At 48.2% G+C, this 14703-nt stretch overlaps 2 protein-coding genes across 3 annotated transcripts in view; one reads left to right on the forward strand and one right to left on the reverse strand.

Annotated features, from left to right (window-relative positions):
• The window catches only part of CCDC12 (coiled-coil domain containing 12), a 49812-nt gene extending 37732 nt beyond the window's left edge, over window positions 1–12080 (reverse strand). Inside the window, exon 1 of one of the 2 annotated variants that reach the window (XM_036869494.1) lies at window positions 11938–12077. In XM_036869494.1, the coding sequence (XP_036725389.1) occupies window positions 11938–12048 (111 nt within the window). In that variant the 5' untranslated portion in view covers window positions 12049–12077. Of the gene's footprint in view, window positions 1–11937 lie in introns of both variants that reach the window. The other variant, XM_036869493.1, reaches the window with a different exon arrangement.
• A 1996-nt stretch (window positions 12081–14076) lies between these two features.
• The window catches only part of NBEAL2 (neurobeachin like 2), a 30790-nt gene continuing 30163 nt past the window's right edge, over window positions 14077–14703 (forward strand). Inside the window, 1 exon segment of the mRNA XM_036868424.1 lies at window positions 14077–14594. Within this exon segment, the coding sequence (XP_036724319.1) occupies window positions 14544–14594 (51 nt within the window). The 5' untranslated portion in view covers window positions 14077–14543.

Here is a 14703-nt window from a genome sequence, read left to right on the forward strand (position 1 = left end):
GCTTCCCTCAGCCCCACTGCCCCCTCCCTCTAAGTTTCCTCCGCCAACTCCTCCGAAACGCCCGCAGGGCGAGCCTCAGGGCAGTGATGGTGCCCCCAGTTCTCCCCCTTTGCTGTCTAAGCTCTGAACCCAGGGGCCCTCATCTAGCCCCACAGCTTCAAATACCACTACACAAGCACCTCTCAACAGTCCAGATGCCCGCCTGCCAGTCTCTCCCCACTTAGATGTCTAATAGTCGTCTCAGGCCTAAAGTGACCTAAACTGGACTCCTGATTTCCCCTTCAAGACCACTGTCCCCTGGACTTATCTCAGGAACAGGTCCCGCCATCCACTCAGCTCACTCACCCCACAGCCCATCTGTCAGGACGTCCCGGCACCCTGTCGGAGGGCCACTGCCTCACACCTGGGCTAACGCAGCAGCCTCCTACAGCCACACACTGTCAGGCCTCCAGTGGCTCCCCATCACCCTCAGAGGGAGGTCCAGCCCCTGTGGCCCCAGCCTCCCATGGCCTCTCTACTCTCATGCCCACCCTACGCCCCCAACCTTTCACCCTACTCCTGCCACACAGGGATTCTTTCTGCCCCTGAAACAAGCCAAGCTCCACCTAGCTCAGAAGGCTCTTCCCTACATCTTGGCATCCCATCCCTCCCACCCCCACCCCCACTCCCACTCCCACCCCCACCCCTCACTCCTACCCCCTCTATCTCAAATCTCCCACTCAGAGAGATCTTCCCAACCGAAGGCGGCTGTGCAGCGCACGCACGCACACACACACCCCCACCCCCATCCTAGCCCTCACAAGTTCCTGACGTTATCTTCCCTGTTTACGTGTACTTTACTAACCACCCACTCCTCCCATGGAAGCCCCTGGAGGCAGGGAGGCAGTCTTATTCACAGGCTAGATCCCCAGGGCCTGGCACACAGCTGGTGCTCAGTAATACTTGTTTGGTGGCTGGCTGCAGAGTTCCTGCAGTCAGAAAGGGCAGCTAATGCTCCAGGGAAAGAAGATGTTCTACTTCCTTTTGTCAAGGGAGAATGTCAGGGGAGTGATCAGAGATTTCCAGAAAAATGCTGTACCAGAATCATCTGGGGAACTTTAAAAATGCTTTGATTCTAAGATCCTGACAGGAGGTTTGGGATGGGGCCAGAGAAGAGATTGCAAATTGTCTCCCCAGGTGATCCTGATGCACTGGTAAGTCTGAGGACCTCTGACTGAACCAACATCTTTATTTTACAAATGAACAAGTCACGGCCCTCCAAGGGGATGACTGAATCCAAAGTTTCAACACTGGTTCATCAACAGGTATCTGTGTTGGGAGCCCAAACCTCCCACCCACAAGGTTCTCTCTCTCACTGGCTCTAAGACCTTAGGGTCTGAGCAGAGGTGGGGAAGAGAAGGTCAGTCCTTAAGATGAATGGGAACTGCACACCTCGTCAAGGTTGCAGCTCTGCAAATCCACTTTGTTAATCTAACATTTTGCACTAAAAATGAATTCCACCTTCAAGGAATTAGGGCTAGGCTGAGTAAAGCCAGGGTACCAGGAAGATGTCCTCTTTGCTTCCATCGGAAACAGAGCGGGCTCCACCCACTGTCACTCAGCAGAGAGGGCTGGAGGACCACTTGACTTCCCTGCTTCCAAGAGGGCAGAGGATAAAGGACAGACACCCATGTTTATAAAAGGCCCATGGGCAAGATCTTGAGCTGGACACTTCTTGGACCTCTTTCTCTGTGCTCCTAGCTACTGAAGAGGTCAGAAGCCATGTCTAGGATAGGGAGGCTCAGAGTTTTGAAGATCTGCTTCTATCCCAAAGATGTGATGAATGGAGCTGAGATTTGAACCACATTACCTGGCTCCAAAGCAGATGCTCTCCGCTAAGCCAGGCAGCTCCCACCAGGCAGCCTGATGGCAATTTCTGTGTGTGATGGGAAGGAGACCCCTTCCTGGGGGCCGCTTGTTCCCAAGCACCTTGGGTTGAGGAGTGGAGAGGGATACAGGGCCTGGGCCTAAGGGACCATCCAGGATTGGCAACACGGCAAAACACTGGCACAAGAGGTCCCTTCAGCCTCAGGTTTCCTTGTCTATTAAATAGGGAGAAACCAACACCTACCTCAAAGGGCTGCTTTGGGGACTGAACAAGTCACGAGATCCTGTCACAAACGGCCGTGTAAATGTTGTGACTGCCAACCTGCAAAAGGCTCTCAACCCAAGAGGCAGTCACCTCCTCAAGTGACTTAGCAATCAGGCTGTTGGGCATGGGGTGTGGCCACATGGGGTGGGGACAGAGACAACTTCCTGAGAGGTGATCAGGACGTGGACAAGTCAGACTCCCCCCAGCTCACTGGGCTCTCCTCCACCGCCCCCCTCACTGCCCTACTCTGCCCCCTCCCCACTTGCTAGCCCTTCCCTCCAGCTCCCTCTTCTGCCCCCATCCGGCCAGGACCTTCCCCGGCGCACCAAAGTCAGAAAGTTTCAACGTGCTCCCCTTTGCCTTGGCACTGCTCCCACTCTCCACATGCACATTCCTTGAGTGTGAAGATCACAACTGTACCGCTGAATGGTCAGCATTTAACTGCACTGGGTGCACACACAGAAGGTCAGGGATACGCATGTGCTGGAGACACCAGCCACGCAGACTGACAACTTCAAAGCCCTCTGCCCCAACTCTAGGCCTCCCAAGACCTGGCTCTGTGGTGCAATGTATAGCACATTGGACTTTAGGCCCCCCAGGCTGATCTGATGGTCCCCTGGGTTTCCACCTGCCCTCTCCCTCTTAGCTCTCAATAAATGGGAGTTAGGTAGAGACATGGTCTCTTACGAGACGGACCAGAGGAAGCAAGTCCTCCAGAGATGCACTATCCTATAAGACAGCCATAAGTCAAGTGTAGCTGTTCAAATGTACACTACTTAAAATGGAATAAAATTAATGTCCTGTTAGCCACATTTCAAGGGCTCAAGAGCCACATGTGGCTTGTGGCTATGGTACTGGACAGCACAGATTATATGTAGAACACTGAACAGTGCTGCTCTGGTCTCTAGAGCCAGGTGAAAAACAGGAACTGCTGTTGAACCTGAAAGCTGACAGCCAGACCTTGGCCCTGAGATCACATCCAACCCGAGGGGCTGGCCAGGCTGACAACCAGTCTCCCTGTCTCAGGGCAGAAAGAGACAGCCTAATACAGGCCAAATGTCGGTAGAGCCAACAGCCAAGGGGCAAGTGTTTGTGCCAAGTGAATCACCTTCAGAAGCCACCATTTGGCTGCTGAGGAAGAGGTGAGAAAAGAAAGTGGCCTCACAGTGCTCTGCTGGATGGCATGGTAGAGAGATGCCACAGAACTTCACCTACAGCCTTGAACTATTCACCTACTCACCCAGCTTGGAACTTCTGGATGAGCATCAAGAAATGAGGTTCAAATACTGCAATACAGAAATATGTGCCCTGGCAAGCTGGCCGCCCTTGCAGCTGCAAGCCCTGGCTCCTGCAGAACTTGGCCACCAAAGCACCCAGCAGCACTTTCAGACCTCATCCCTGCCCCAATCCCTGCCAACTGCTTGCTGTCAAACCCTCTGGAGCATCCCCCACTCTCCCTTCTGTGCCCCTGGATGTTCCCATCTCTGAACTGCTCCCATGGAACATTCCTCTCCAGCTACTTTAATACTCCCTTCCCAGTCCCATCCACCACAACTCAGCCCATGTTCCACTCTGTCTTCCCATGAAGCCTCCCTGGACCCAGCTTGGCTTTCCCAGGAAATGAACCCCAGGAGCACAGTCGAACATCGTATGTGGTCTTTCCACCTGTCAACCTGGGTTGGCTGACCTACAGGATGCTGCTACAAGCAGGGTTGTCCCTGCATAAAAGCCCCCTCTAGCAGGGGGTCTTGCTTGGGCTGGAATCCAGGAGAGTCACTTATGTTCCATAACCTTGGGCACCTGAACCTCTTCTTGTCTTGCCCCCTCTCAAATCAGTTGCATCAGGTGGGCTAGCAAGGAAGCACTTTGTAAAACTGCTAAGCTGCACAACCATGATGGAGCTTTACTGCTGAATAATACACAGAAACTTCATGACTATAATTTTGAGTCCATCTGTCACAATCTCAGGACTGATTCCTCCACACTACACTAAATTATAAGTTTATAGTCTTGTGGTGGTGGGGGGGGAAGGAAGATAACACCATGAGGAACATCAACCTCATGCCCGAAACCCTGACGCCTCCAGCAAAACCATGTGCACAGAAGGTATCAATGAAGGACCTGCACAGAGTCTAGGGGGCCAGCAGGGAGCCACCCCATGGGGCAGACAGGCACTCTCCATCAACAGGGGCGGCTGAGGCAGCGCTCGACCCTGGAGTCTGTCCCACAGAGGCCTCATCCTAACATCAGAAGACTGAACTAAAAGTGGGGCACCACTTCCTCCCTGAGGGAGGAGACCACTTGCTTCCTATCTGCCGGCAGTAGGCAGGCCGTACTTCCTCCCCACTCCCAGGTCCCACAAGAAATGACTGTGGACTGAAAAACTAACTCAGACTTTAGACCCTTGACTGTCTGTTTCCCAGGCATCTACCCCAAAAGTAACGTCACTCAAGAACTGTGGAGATTACATATGACGCTAAAAACACAAGTAACAAAAGGTAAGAAAAGATAATTTGGACTTTATCAAGATTTTAAAAACTTTCGTGCATCAAAAGACACTACCAAGAGAGTGAAAAGACAACCCACAGAATGGGAGAAAATATTTGCAAATCCCATACCTGATAATGGTTTACTATCCAGCGTATATAAAAAAATCAACAACTCAACAACAGAAAGAAAGACAAGCCACCCAATTAAAAAATGGGCAAAGGACATGAGTAGATATTTCACCAGAGAACATATACAAATGGCAAATAAGCACATAAAAAGATGCTCAACAGCAATAATCATTAGAGAAATGCACATCAAAACCACAATAGTGGACTTCCCTGGTGGCGCAGTGGTTAAGAATCTGCCTGCCAATGTAGGGGACATGGGTTCGATCCCTGGTCCGGGAAGATCCCACATGCTACGGAGCAACTAAGCCCGTGCGCCACAACTACTGAGCCCGCGTGCCACAACTACTGAAGCCCGCACGCCTAGAGCCCGTGCTCCGCAACAAGAAAAGCTACCACAATGAGAAGCCCATGCACCGCAATGAAGAGTAGCCCCCGCTCACCGCAACTAGAGAAAGCCCACACACAGCAACGAAGACCCAAAGCAGCCAAAAAATAAATAAATAAATAAAATTAAAAAACAAAAAACAAAAAACACGATAGTGAGATACGAATAGTGAGATACCACTTCACGCCTACTAGGAGAGCTATAATTATATTTTTTAAAGGAAAATCACAAGTGTTGGCAAGTATGTAGAGAAATTGGAACCCTCATGCATTGCGGGTAGTAGTGGAAAATGGTACAGCTGCTCTGGCAAATGGTTTGGCAGTTTCTCAAAAAGTTAAACACAGAATTATAAGCAATTCCACTCCTTAGGTATATACCCAAAAGAACTGAAAACACGGACTCAAACAAATACTTATACACCAAAAAGTACACCAATACACCAATGACAGCATTAGTCACAACTGCCAAAAGGTGTGCATCAACAGATGACTGGATAAACAAAATGTGGTATGTACATATAATGGAATATTATTCAGCCTTAAAAAGGAATGAAACCCTGTTACATACTAGAATGGATGAACCTTGAAAACTTTTGCTAAGTGAAATAAGCCAAACACAAAACAACAAATACTGCAAGATTCCATTTATATGAGGTATTTACATCAGGCAAATTCAGAGAGACAGAAAGTAGGTTAGAGGCTACAAGGGGCCAGGGTAAGAGAGGAATAGGGAGTTATTGCTTAATGAGTGCAGAGTTTCTGTTTAGAGTGATGAAAACATTTTAGAAATAGTGGTGACGGTTGCACAATATTGTGAATATACTTAATGCCAATGAAAAATTGTTAAATGGCAAATTTTATGTCATACAGATTTTACCACAATAAAAAAAATACCAAAAAAAAAAAAGAACCGTGGCAAATAAGGCTACACCCATCCTTGTCAGTGGGAAGAAGGGCCAGAATCAGGACTAATTGGGATCTTAATCAGTAGGGATTAAGGCATGTACATACGGGCAGTTTGGACTTAGGGCCTATACTCTTTTTTTTTTTTACTTTATTTTAAAATTTATTTATTTATTTATTTATTTTTGGCCACACCATGCGTCATACAGAATCTTAGTTCCCCAGCCAGGCATCAAACCTGTGCCCCCTGCAGTGGAAGCGTGGATTCTTAACCACTGGACTGCTAGGGAAGTCCTGGGTCTATACTCTTTTTCCACTATTGTTTTTTGGGGATGTAATTCATAAAACCTCAAGGAATCAGAAATTATATAGGAAAGCTTCTCAACTTGCCCCCACCCTGCCTCTGAGAAACCAGTCCAAGTCAGTGCATAAAGAGAGCCACCACCTGTTCTCATCGTCCCTCCTAACCCCAGCACTCACCTGGGATACCTCCTCCTTATGTGACAAATAAAACTGCCACCCATTTATTGGCCTTAGTGCTGCCACCTATAAATTAGCCCTCCTTCTTCCTTCTTCTCAAGGCTGTCATCAAGACCAGATAAGATAAGCCAGGCAGGCGGTATCATTAGCCATGTTAAATCTGAAAACACTGTTGCCTTTAATAAAGAAATTAAACTGCTAGAGCTACAGAGTAAAATAGGAGCACCTTGTACTCCCATCTCTCTTTCCTTCTTTCCTTTTCTTCATAACACCATCTCCGTCTAACACTAGATACATTTTGCTTGACCATCTGTGCCCCCAGCTAAATGAAAGCTGCTTGGGGCACAGACTTCTGTGTGCTTTGTTCACTGTGGTACCTCCAGTGCCTGAATGACTGGTGCACAGTAGGTGCTCAGTACACCTCTGTTGAAGGAATGGATTACTAGCTCTAATAACCCATTTTGAAACAAACTAAACAACATTTCATCACCTACTGCTAATGCACCATTGACACCACTGCATGGAAACCGAAGAGTCAACTAAAAATTCTAACTTCGCTTTCTAAACAGGAAAAGGACTGTACGAGTGGAAAAATCAGGGGCTCCTAGATACGCATGCCAAGAAAGGAAAAAGCTTCCAATGGAATCAAAATTGTGGCTTCACAGTAACTCTTGTTTCTTAAAATGAATGCAAGGAAACTCCAAAGGCCAGTGAGCTCTCAATTCCAAGAGGAAAGTCATGTGATTTCCAAATGTACATTTTTCCGAAATGAGTTCACAGCCATGAGCTTTCTGAAGTCAGAACTGTGAAGATTAAACCAATTAAAGTAGTAATCAGTATGCCAACAAACTGGATAACCTAGATGAAATGGACAAATTTCTAGAAACACACGATGTAACTAAACTGACTCATGAAGAAATAAAAAATTTGAATAGACCTATAATTAAAAAGACGACTGAATAAGTAACCAAAAACCTCCCAGCAAAGAAAAGCCCAGGGCCAGATGGCTTTAGTGGTGAATTCCACCAAACACTTAAAGAGTTAACACCAAACCTTCTAAAACTCTTCGAAAAAAATGAAGAGAAGGAAATACTTCCTAAATCATTCTATAAGATCAGCACTACCCTGATAGCAAAGCCAAACTACAGATCAATATCCCTTATGAATACTGTTGCAAAAATCTTTAACAAAATACTAGCAAACTAAAAAAAAAAAAAAATACTAGCAAACTGAATTTAGCAGCATATTAAAAGGTTTACATACCATGGCTAAGTGGAATTTACTCGTGAAATGCAAGGATGGTTCAACTTACAAAATTAATCAACATAATACGATAATAAAATGTAGGAAAAAAACCACACGATCATCTCAATTGATTAAGAAAAAGCATTTGATGAAATCCAATTCCCCTTCAAGATAAAAACACTCAACACTAGAAATAGAAGGAAACTTCCTCAACATGATAAAGACCATATATGAAAAACCCATAGTGAACATCGCACTCAACGGTGAAAGACTGAATACTCTTTCCCTAAGGCCAGGAACAAAACAAGATGCCTGCTTTCAACACTTCTATTCAATATGGTACTGAAAGTTCCAGCCAGAGCAATTAGGCAAGAAAATAAATAAAAGTCATCCAAATTGAAAGAAAAGTAAAATTATCTCTGTTCAATAATGACATGATCTTATATGCAAAAAACCCTAAAGAGTCCACCAAAAAAACAAAACAAAAACAAAAAACAAAACAAAAAAAACAAAAACAAAAAAACCCTGTTAGGATAAATAATAAGTTCAGCAAAGTTCCAGGATACAAAATCAATGAACAAAAATCAGCAGTATTTCTATATGCTGGCAATCAACAATCTGAAAAGGAAATTAAGAAAACAATCCCATTTACAACAACACTAAAAAGAATGAAATACTTTGGAATACATTTACCAAGGAGGCTAAAGACTTGTACAATGTAAATTAAAGAGTATTGTTGGGCTTCCCTGGTGGCGCAGTGGTTGAGAATCTGCCTGCCAATGCAGGGGACACGGGTTCGAGCCCTGGTCTGGGAAGATCCCACGTGCCGCGGAGCAGCTGGGCCCGTGAGCCACAATTACTGAGCTTGCGCGTCTGGAGCCGGTGCTCTGCAACAAGAGAGGCCGCGATAGTGAGAGGCCCATGCACCGCAATGAAGAGTGGCCCCCGCTTGCCGCAACTAGAGAAAGCCCTCGCACAGCAACGAAGACCCAACACAGCCATAAATAAATAAATAAAACAAATACTTAAAAAAAAATAGTATTGTTGAGAGAAATTAAAGACTTAAATAAACATAAAGACATTCCATGCTCATGAATTGGAAGACTTAATATTGTTAGGATCACAATACTACCCAAAATGATCTACAGATTCAGTGCAATCCCTATCAAAATCTCAATGGTGTTTTTTGCACAAATAGAAAAATCTATCCTCAAACTCATATGGAATCTCAAGGAATCCCAAACAGCCAAAACAATCTTGAAAGAGAACTAAGTTGGAGGACTCACTCTTCCTGATTTCAAAACTTACTACAAAGCTACAGTAATCAAAACAATGTGATACTGGCATAAGGACAGACATACAGAGCAATGGGACAGAATAGAGAGACTAGAAACAAACCCTTGCATATATGGTTAAATGATTTTCAACAGGGGTACAAAGAACATTCAATAGAGAAAGGACAGTCTTTTCAACAAGTGGTACTGGGAAAGCTGGATCTTCACATGCAAAAGAATGTACCGGATCCTTATGTTATACCATATGCAAATACTAACTTAGAACGGATCAAAGACCTAAATGTAGGAGCTAAAACTATAAAACTCTTAGAAGAAAACACAGGGGAAAGCTTCATGATCTTGGATTTGATGATGCTTTATTAGGTATGATACCAAAAGCAGGATCAACAATAGAAAAAGATAAACTGAACTTCATTAAAATTTAGAACTTTGTGCATCAAAGGACATTATCAGCAAAGTAAAAAGACAACCCTGGGAATGGGAGAAAATATTGGCAAATCACCCATCTGATAAGGGGATAATATCCAGAATACATTAAAACTCCTACAATTCACAACCACCAAAACCCAATTTAAAAATGGGCAAAGGATCGAATAGACATTTCTCCAAAGAAGATACACAAATGGCCATAGGCACATGAGAAGATGCTCAATATCACTACTCATCAAGGAACTGCAAATCAAAACTACAACCACAATTAGGATGTGTATAACCAACAAAACATTAAAAAAAAAGTGTTGGCAAGGGTGTGGAGAAACTGGAACCCTTGTGCATTGCTGGTGGGAATGTAAAATGATGTGGCAGCTACAGAAAACACGGCGGTTCCTCAAAAAGTTAAACACAAAATTACTGTATGATCCCAAAATTCCACTTCTGGATATATACACAAAAGAACTGAAAACAGGGACTCAAACAGATATTTGTATACCCACTACTTACAATAGCCAAAAGCTAGAAGCAACCCAAATGCCCACTAACAGATAAATGGATAAACAAAATGTGGTATATACAAACAATGGAATATTATTCAGCCTTAAAAAGGAATGAAATTCTGACACATGCTGCAACATGGCTGAACCCTGACAACATTATGCTGAATGAATAAGCCAGTCACAGAGAGACAAGTAGTATATGATTCTCTTATATGAGAAACCTAGAGTAGTCAAATTCAACGAGACAGAAAGAATGGTGGTTGCCAGGAACTGGGGAGAGAGGGGAAAGGGGAGTTATTGTTTAATGGGTACAGAGTTTCCATTTGGGATGATAAAAAGTTCTGGAAATAGTGGTATAATTATATAACACTGTGAATATCCTTAATGTCACTGATTTGTACACTTAAAATGGTAAATTTTATGTTATGTATATTCTACAATTTTTTTAAAAGTAAAGGAAAAAAAATAGGTCCATATTTTCAGCGCATTGAGAGAATCCCTCTTTTTTTTTTTTTTTTTTTTTTTTTGAGAGAATCCCTCTTAAAAGGCCAGTTTTCCTGATAGCCTGGGGCATCCTTCCCATTGTAAGGGGGCCTGAGGATGCCATTTTGTCCTTTGTATTTTGCCCTCAAACCCAATTCCATAACCTGGACCCTAAATCCAAGGAAACAGCTCGGGTTGACTAGCTACTGTTTGAAAGGCTGAGGTCTTGAGCATCCCTAGGCCAGGCAGTTTGCAGGGATAACTGTCTGACAGAGCCGACAAATTGCCAACAAAAACAGAAGCCAATCCCGCTGGCTTTCACTTTCTATTACTTCCCCTTACACTTTCTAGCAGAACACCAGACAGCCATGCAGAAAGGAAACGGGCCAAACCAACCTGCCTGATTTTTTTTAGTTGGAAAATGGAGTCCCTGTTTCCCCCCGTTCCTTGCAGGTCTAGATATTTAATATCCTTTGTATTTTGTACAGTTGAGGACAAAGTTTTTGCCCACCCCAAAACAGCAGAACGAACAACGTCCATCCTCTGTACTCTATATACTCTCTACGGCTCTTGCATACAGATAATCTAACAGATTATCCTGTTAGATCTCAAAATAACCCAGTGAGAATGAATGTTTAGGGGTTGTTATCCTCCGCTGGAGACATGAAGAAACCAGAGCTCATGCGATGAAGCAGTTAGTCCCAAATCCTACAACCCCAAGTGACAGGACCAGGATTCGCACAGAAGTAGTGAACTTCAGAGTTCTCCTTCCTCTCGATTACTTCGGAAAGAACAACGAAGTAGAAATGGAATCAGACCATTTTGGTGTCAAAAAAGACCAAGGAAAAATGCTTCCAAGTTTGGCAACTAATAGGACTAGGAGGTCCATCCCCAAAGAAGAGCCTGGTAAAAAACTAAGCGCCCGCCTCTTTCCCTAAGGTCTACCCTAACCCAGACATGGATCTTTCCTTCTGGTTTTTTGTACTCAACGATCCAGCCGGGCGCCCAGAGCAGTCCCGTACTGCCCTGCCCAAGGCGCTCTGGCACACAGGGGAGAGTCTGCCAGACTCGCGGAATTTCACCACGATGGGAGGCCGGCTGGTCACGGGAAAACGGAAGATTCAGCGTGCTCAGACACGAACAAATCACGCCTAAACCAACGAGCATATGAAACTAAAACTGGCCCTGGAAATCCACACGGGAAACACCGGACAGGAGCCAAAGGGCCTGCGGCGCGTCGACCACTGCCCTACCATACCAACGCACGCGCGACAGCACTAGCAGAAGCATAGTACCGCTCCCGCAGACCCAGACTTGGGCTGGCGCCGACGCCGTGCGCATGCTCCAGCAGCGCGCATGCGCGTCCCCGGCAGTTGCCTTTTCCCAGTAGTCCCCTGCCCTCTCGCCCCGATCCCGGATCCAAACGCTGGGTACCTCAGCCACGGCCCTCACTCTGCATTCCTCACCTTGCGCCCGGTTTTCTCCCGTAGGGCCTTCAGCCGTTCCTTTCGCCGCAGCGCCTCTTCCTCTAACCGGCCCACACCGGCCGCAGCAGCCGCCATCTTGCCCGCAGACATCCCCCCCGCCCCCACTCTTCTCTTGTCCCGCAGCGCGCAGGCCCAAGGTGTTAGACGAACCCCTCACGGCCAATCCAGGGACGAGAATGGGAGAGCAGGAAGTCCTGAAAGCCAACCAATGCTGAGTTGCTACAGGAGGACCCGCCCTCTTCCTCCCCCACAAAACGTCTAGCTCGTCGGGGGTCGGCAAAGAAGGCTCTAAGGCTCGATTCGTCCAATGCCAATCAGGGAAAAAGCGGCAAGAGGAACCAGACCTGAGTGAAGGAGGATAGAGCGCGTCAATCGCTCTGGTTTTACCTAAGCGCCAACCATCCTGGCCACTTGGAATGCGCTGCCCCATCTTTGTCCACTTGTCCTGAATCTTAAAGACTCGAATGCCTTCAAGAAGCCTTCCGTCACTCTCTACTCCGACCCCAGCCTAAGAGGTCTGCCTCTCCTTTCCTCTTAAGCTATCAGTGGCTTCCTGGATGCACTTGTTCATGGGCCTCTGGGCCCTTCTCTGTCCACTCTCAGCTCAGACAAAACCTAAGCAGAGCAGGGCTTGGCTGAATGGCCATTTTCCTCTGGGTTCATGGATGATCCCCTCCCACCTCCAACCCCCCGCCCCCCCCCCCCGGGTGGCAAAGTACCCAGGGTCAGACTACCTAACCTGGAGAAGAGCAAACCCCAACTTGGGCCCAGTGGGCCCTAAGGGACCACCCTGAGCTTAGTTCCTGAGAACTAAGCTGAGAGTTGGTTTGGCCTCCGCCAATAGGTGCACTGCTTCCCAGCAGGAGCTGCCAGGGTATCCCTTCCCAAGTTAATTAGCATGCCCTGACAACTGAGAGACCACTTTGGCTGAAGTCAGTATCTTCTGACAGCCTATCCAGGTCCCCAGAGCCACACCTCCTCCCACCTGGGGAGAGTGACTTGTCTCTCAGCAAAGCTGTTCCCTGCTTGCAGCCTCCCTTCCCACGCTGACAGCAGGTGGACACCCACTCCTTGCTTCCCAGTTCCCTTCAGAGACCCCCAGTGCCACAGACCCCTGTCCAGATGGCCCCCACAAACGACCCTCATGACCTCTGTAACTTGGGCCTTTTGGTGCCTTCTGCCCTGCATCGGGTGGGGTGCCCTGCTGGGGCCTGGTATGCAGGTAGTACCCAATATGCATGTAATAAGTGTTCAGGAAATGTCAGAAGTAGGATGGATGGGGCAGAAGAAAAGGCCAGAGTGGAGGAGATGCCCAAGAAGCCAGGAGGACAGAACAGGATGGGTATGAGGACAGAGTCTGTCTCTTCTTGGCCACCCAAGGTCTAGGGGGCGCCAGGCTGGTCAATTCCTCCAATTGATGGTAACTCTCTGGGTCCCACAAACTTTCCCCTCAGCCCCAACAAAGGGCCTCACCCCTGCCCAACATCATGGGCCCTCCTCACCTCCCAGGGCGGGTAGGGGGAGGTGGGGGAAGAGGCCCAGGGTTGATGGTGGCAGTGGTTCTGGAAAGTCAGGCCTCTGTCCCTGTCCATACTGCCCAGGTGGTCCTCATTTGGCCCATTTGGGCCCCAGTTTCTCTGCCTGTTAAACAGAAGCATGAGGTACCCTTTAGCCTTTAACCTCTTGAAGTTAAAGAAAAAAAATGTGAATCAAGTGCTGAGCCCTGGAGTGGAGGGTGCCTCCATTTGGAGTATCTAGGAAGGCTTCCTGGAGGAGGGGATCCAGGCGAGGCGAGGAGTACCTAAATCTTCCAGGGATCTGCCCAACAGATGGAGGGAACTGCTTTCCCAGAGTTATTTCAGGCTTGTCTTGCTGTTTTCCCCCTCCCGCCCCCGCCCCGCCCCGCCCCGCCCCGCCCCGCCCTCCTGCCACACTATCCTGCTCCACTAACAACAGGATTAAAAAAGTGACACTTCGGTCTCCCCATAAGCGTTTATACCAACGCCTGGCACGTGGTAAACTCTACAAGTGGTCGTCACCGTTGTTGTCCTCGTTAGATATTGAAGGACCCTGCCCATCTGCACGCAACCCGCAGCCCCTTCCCCCAATCCCGCGAGCCTGTCCCTTCCACGAATGGTGGCCATTCCAGCCAGGTGGGCTGCGTCCCGGTTAGATCTAGACGTAGGGCGAATCTGGAATCCCTGACCCCGACCCTAGTCCGGGTGGCTCAGATTGGCCTTTCCGGAGGGAGCGGATTGCGGGGGGCGGGGCTGCTGGGCGCCCTCCGGTGCCGCCCTGACCTCAGGCTCCTCCTTCTGTCGGGCTCCCCGCCCTTTGCACGGTCCCGGGATAGGCGGGGCGGCGGTGGCGGCTACAGAAGCGCAGGAAGCCGGGCGGCGGCCGACCGGGAGGAGGAGGAGCGCCACGGCGGCCAGTACTACTTCCCTCAGTAGTACCGCGCCGCTCCGCCCTGGAGTGACGCCCTCCGCCCATGGGCCTGGCCGAGGGCAACCGGCGGGCGGCGCGGAGGAGGAGGCGGCGGCGGCGGCAGGTGGCGTGCAGCAGGGTCGGAGCCTGGTCGGGCCATGGCCGCCTCGGAGCGGCTCTACGAGTTGTGGCTACTCTACTACGCGCAGGTGAGCCCGCCCTGCCCCGCGCCCGCCGTGCCCACAGCTCCGCGCGCCCAGCGTCTGCTGCACCTGCGCCCGGCGCCACCTGGGCCGTGTATACGCACGCGCCGGGCGT

The sequence above is a fragment of the Balaenoptera musculus genome, chromosome 11 (genome assembly GCF_009873245.2).
Source record: "Balaenoptera musculus isolate JJ_BM4_2016_0621 chromosome 11, mBalMus1.pri.v3, whole genome shotgun sequence".
In the NCBI taxonomy this organism is placed as follows: Eukaryota; Metazoa; Chordata; class Mammalia; order Artiodactyla; family Balaenopteridae; genus Balaenoptera; species Balaenoptera musculus.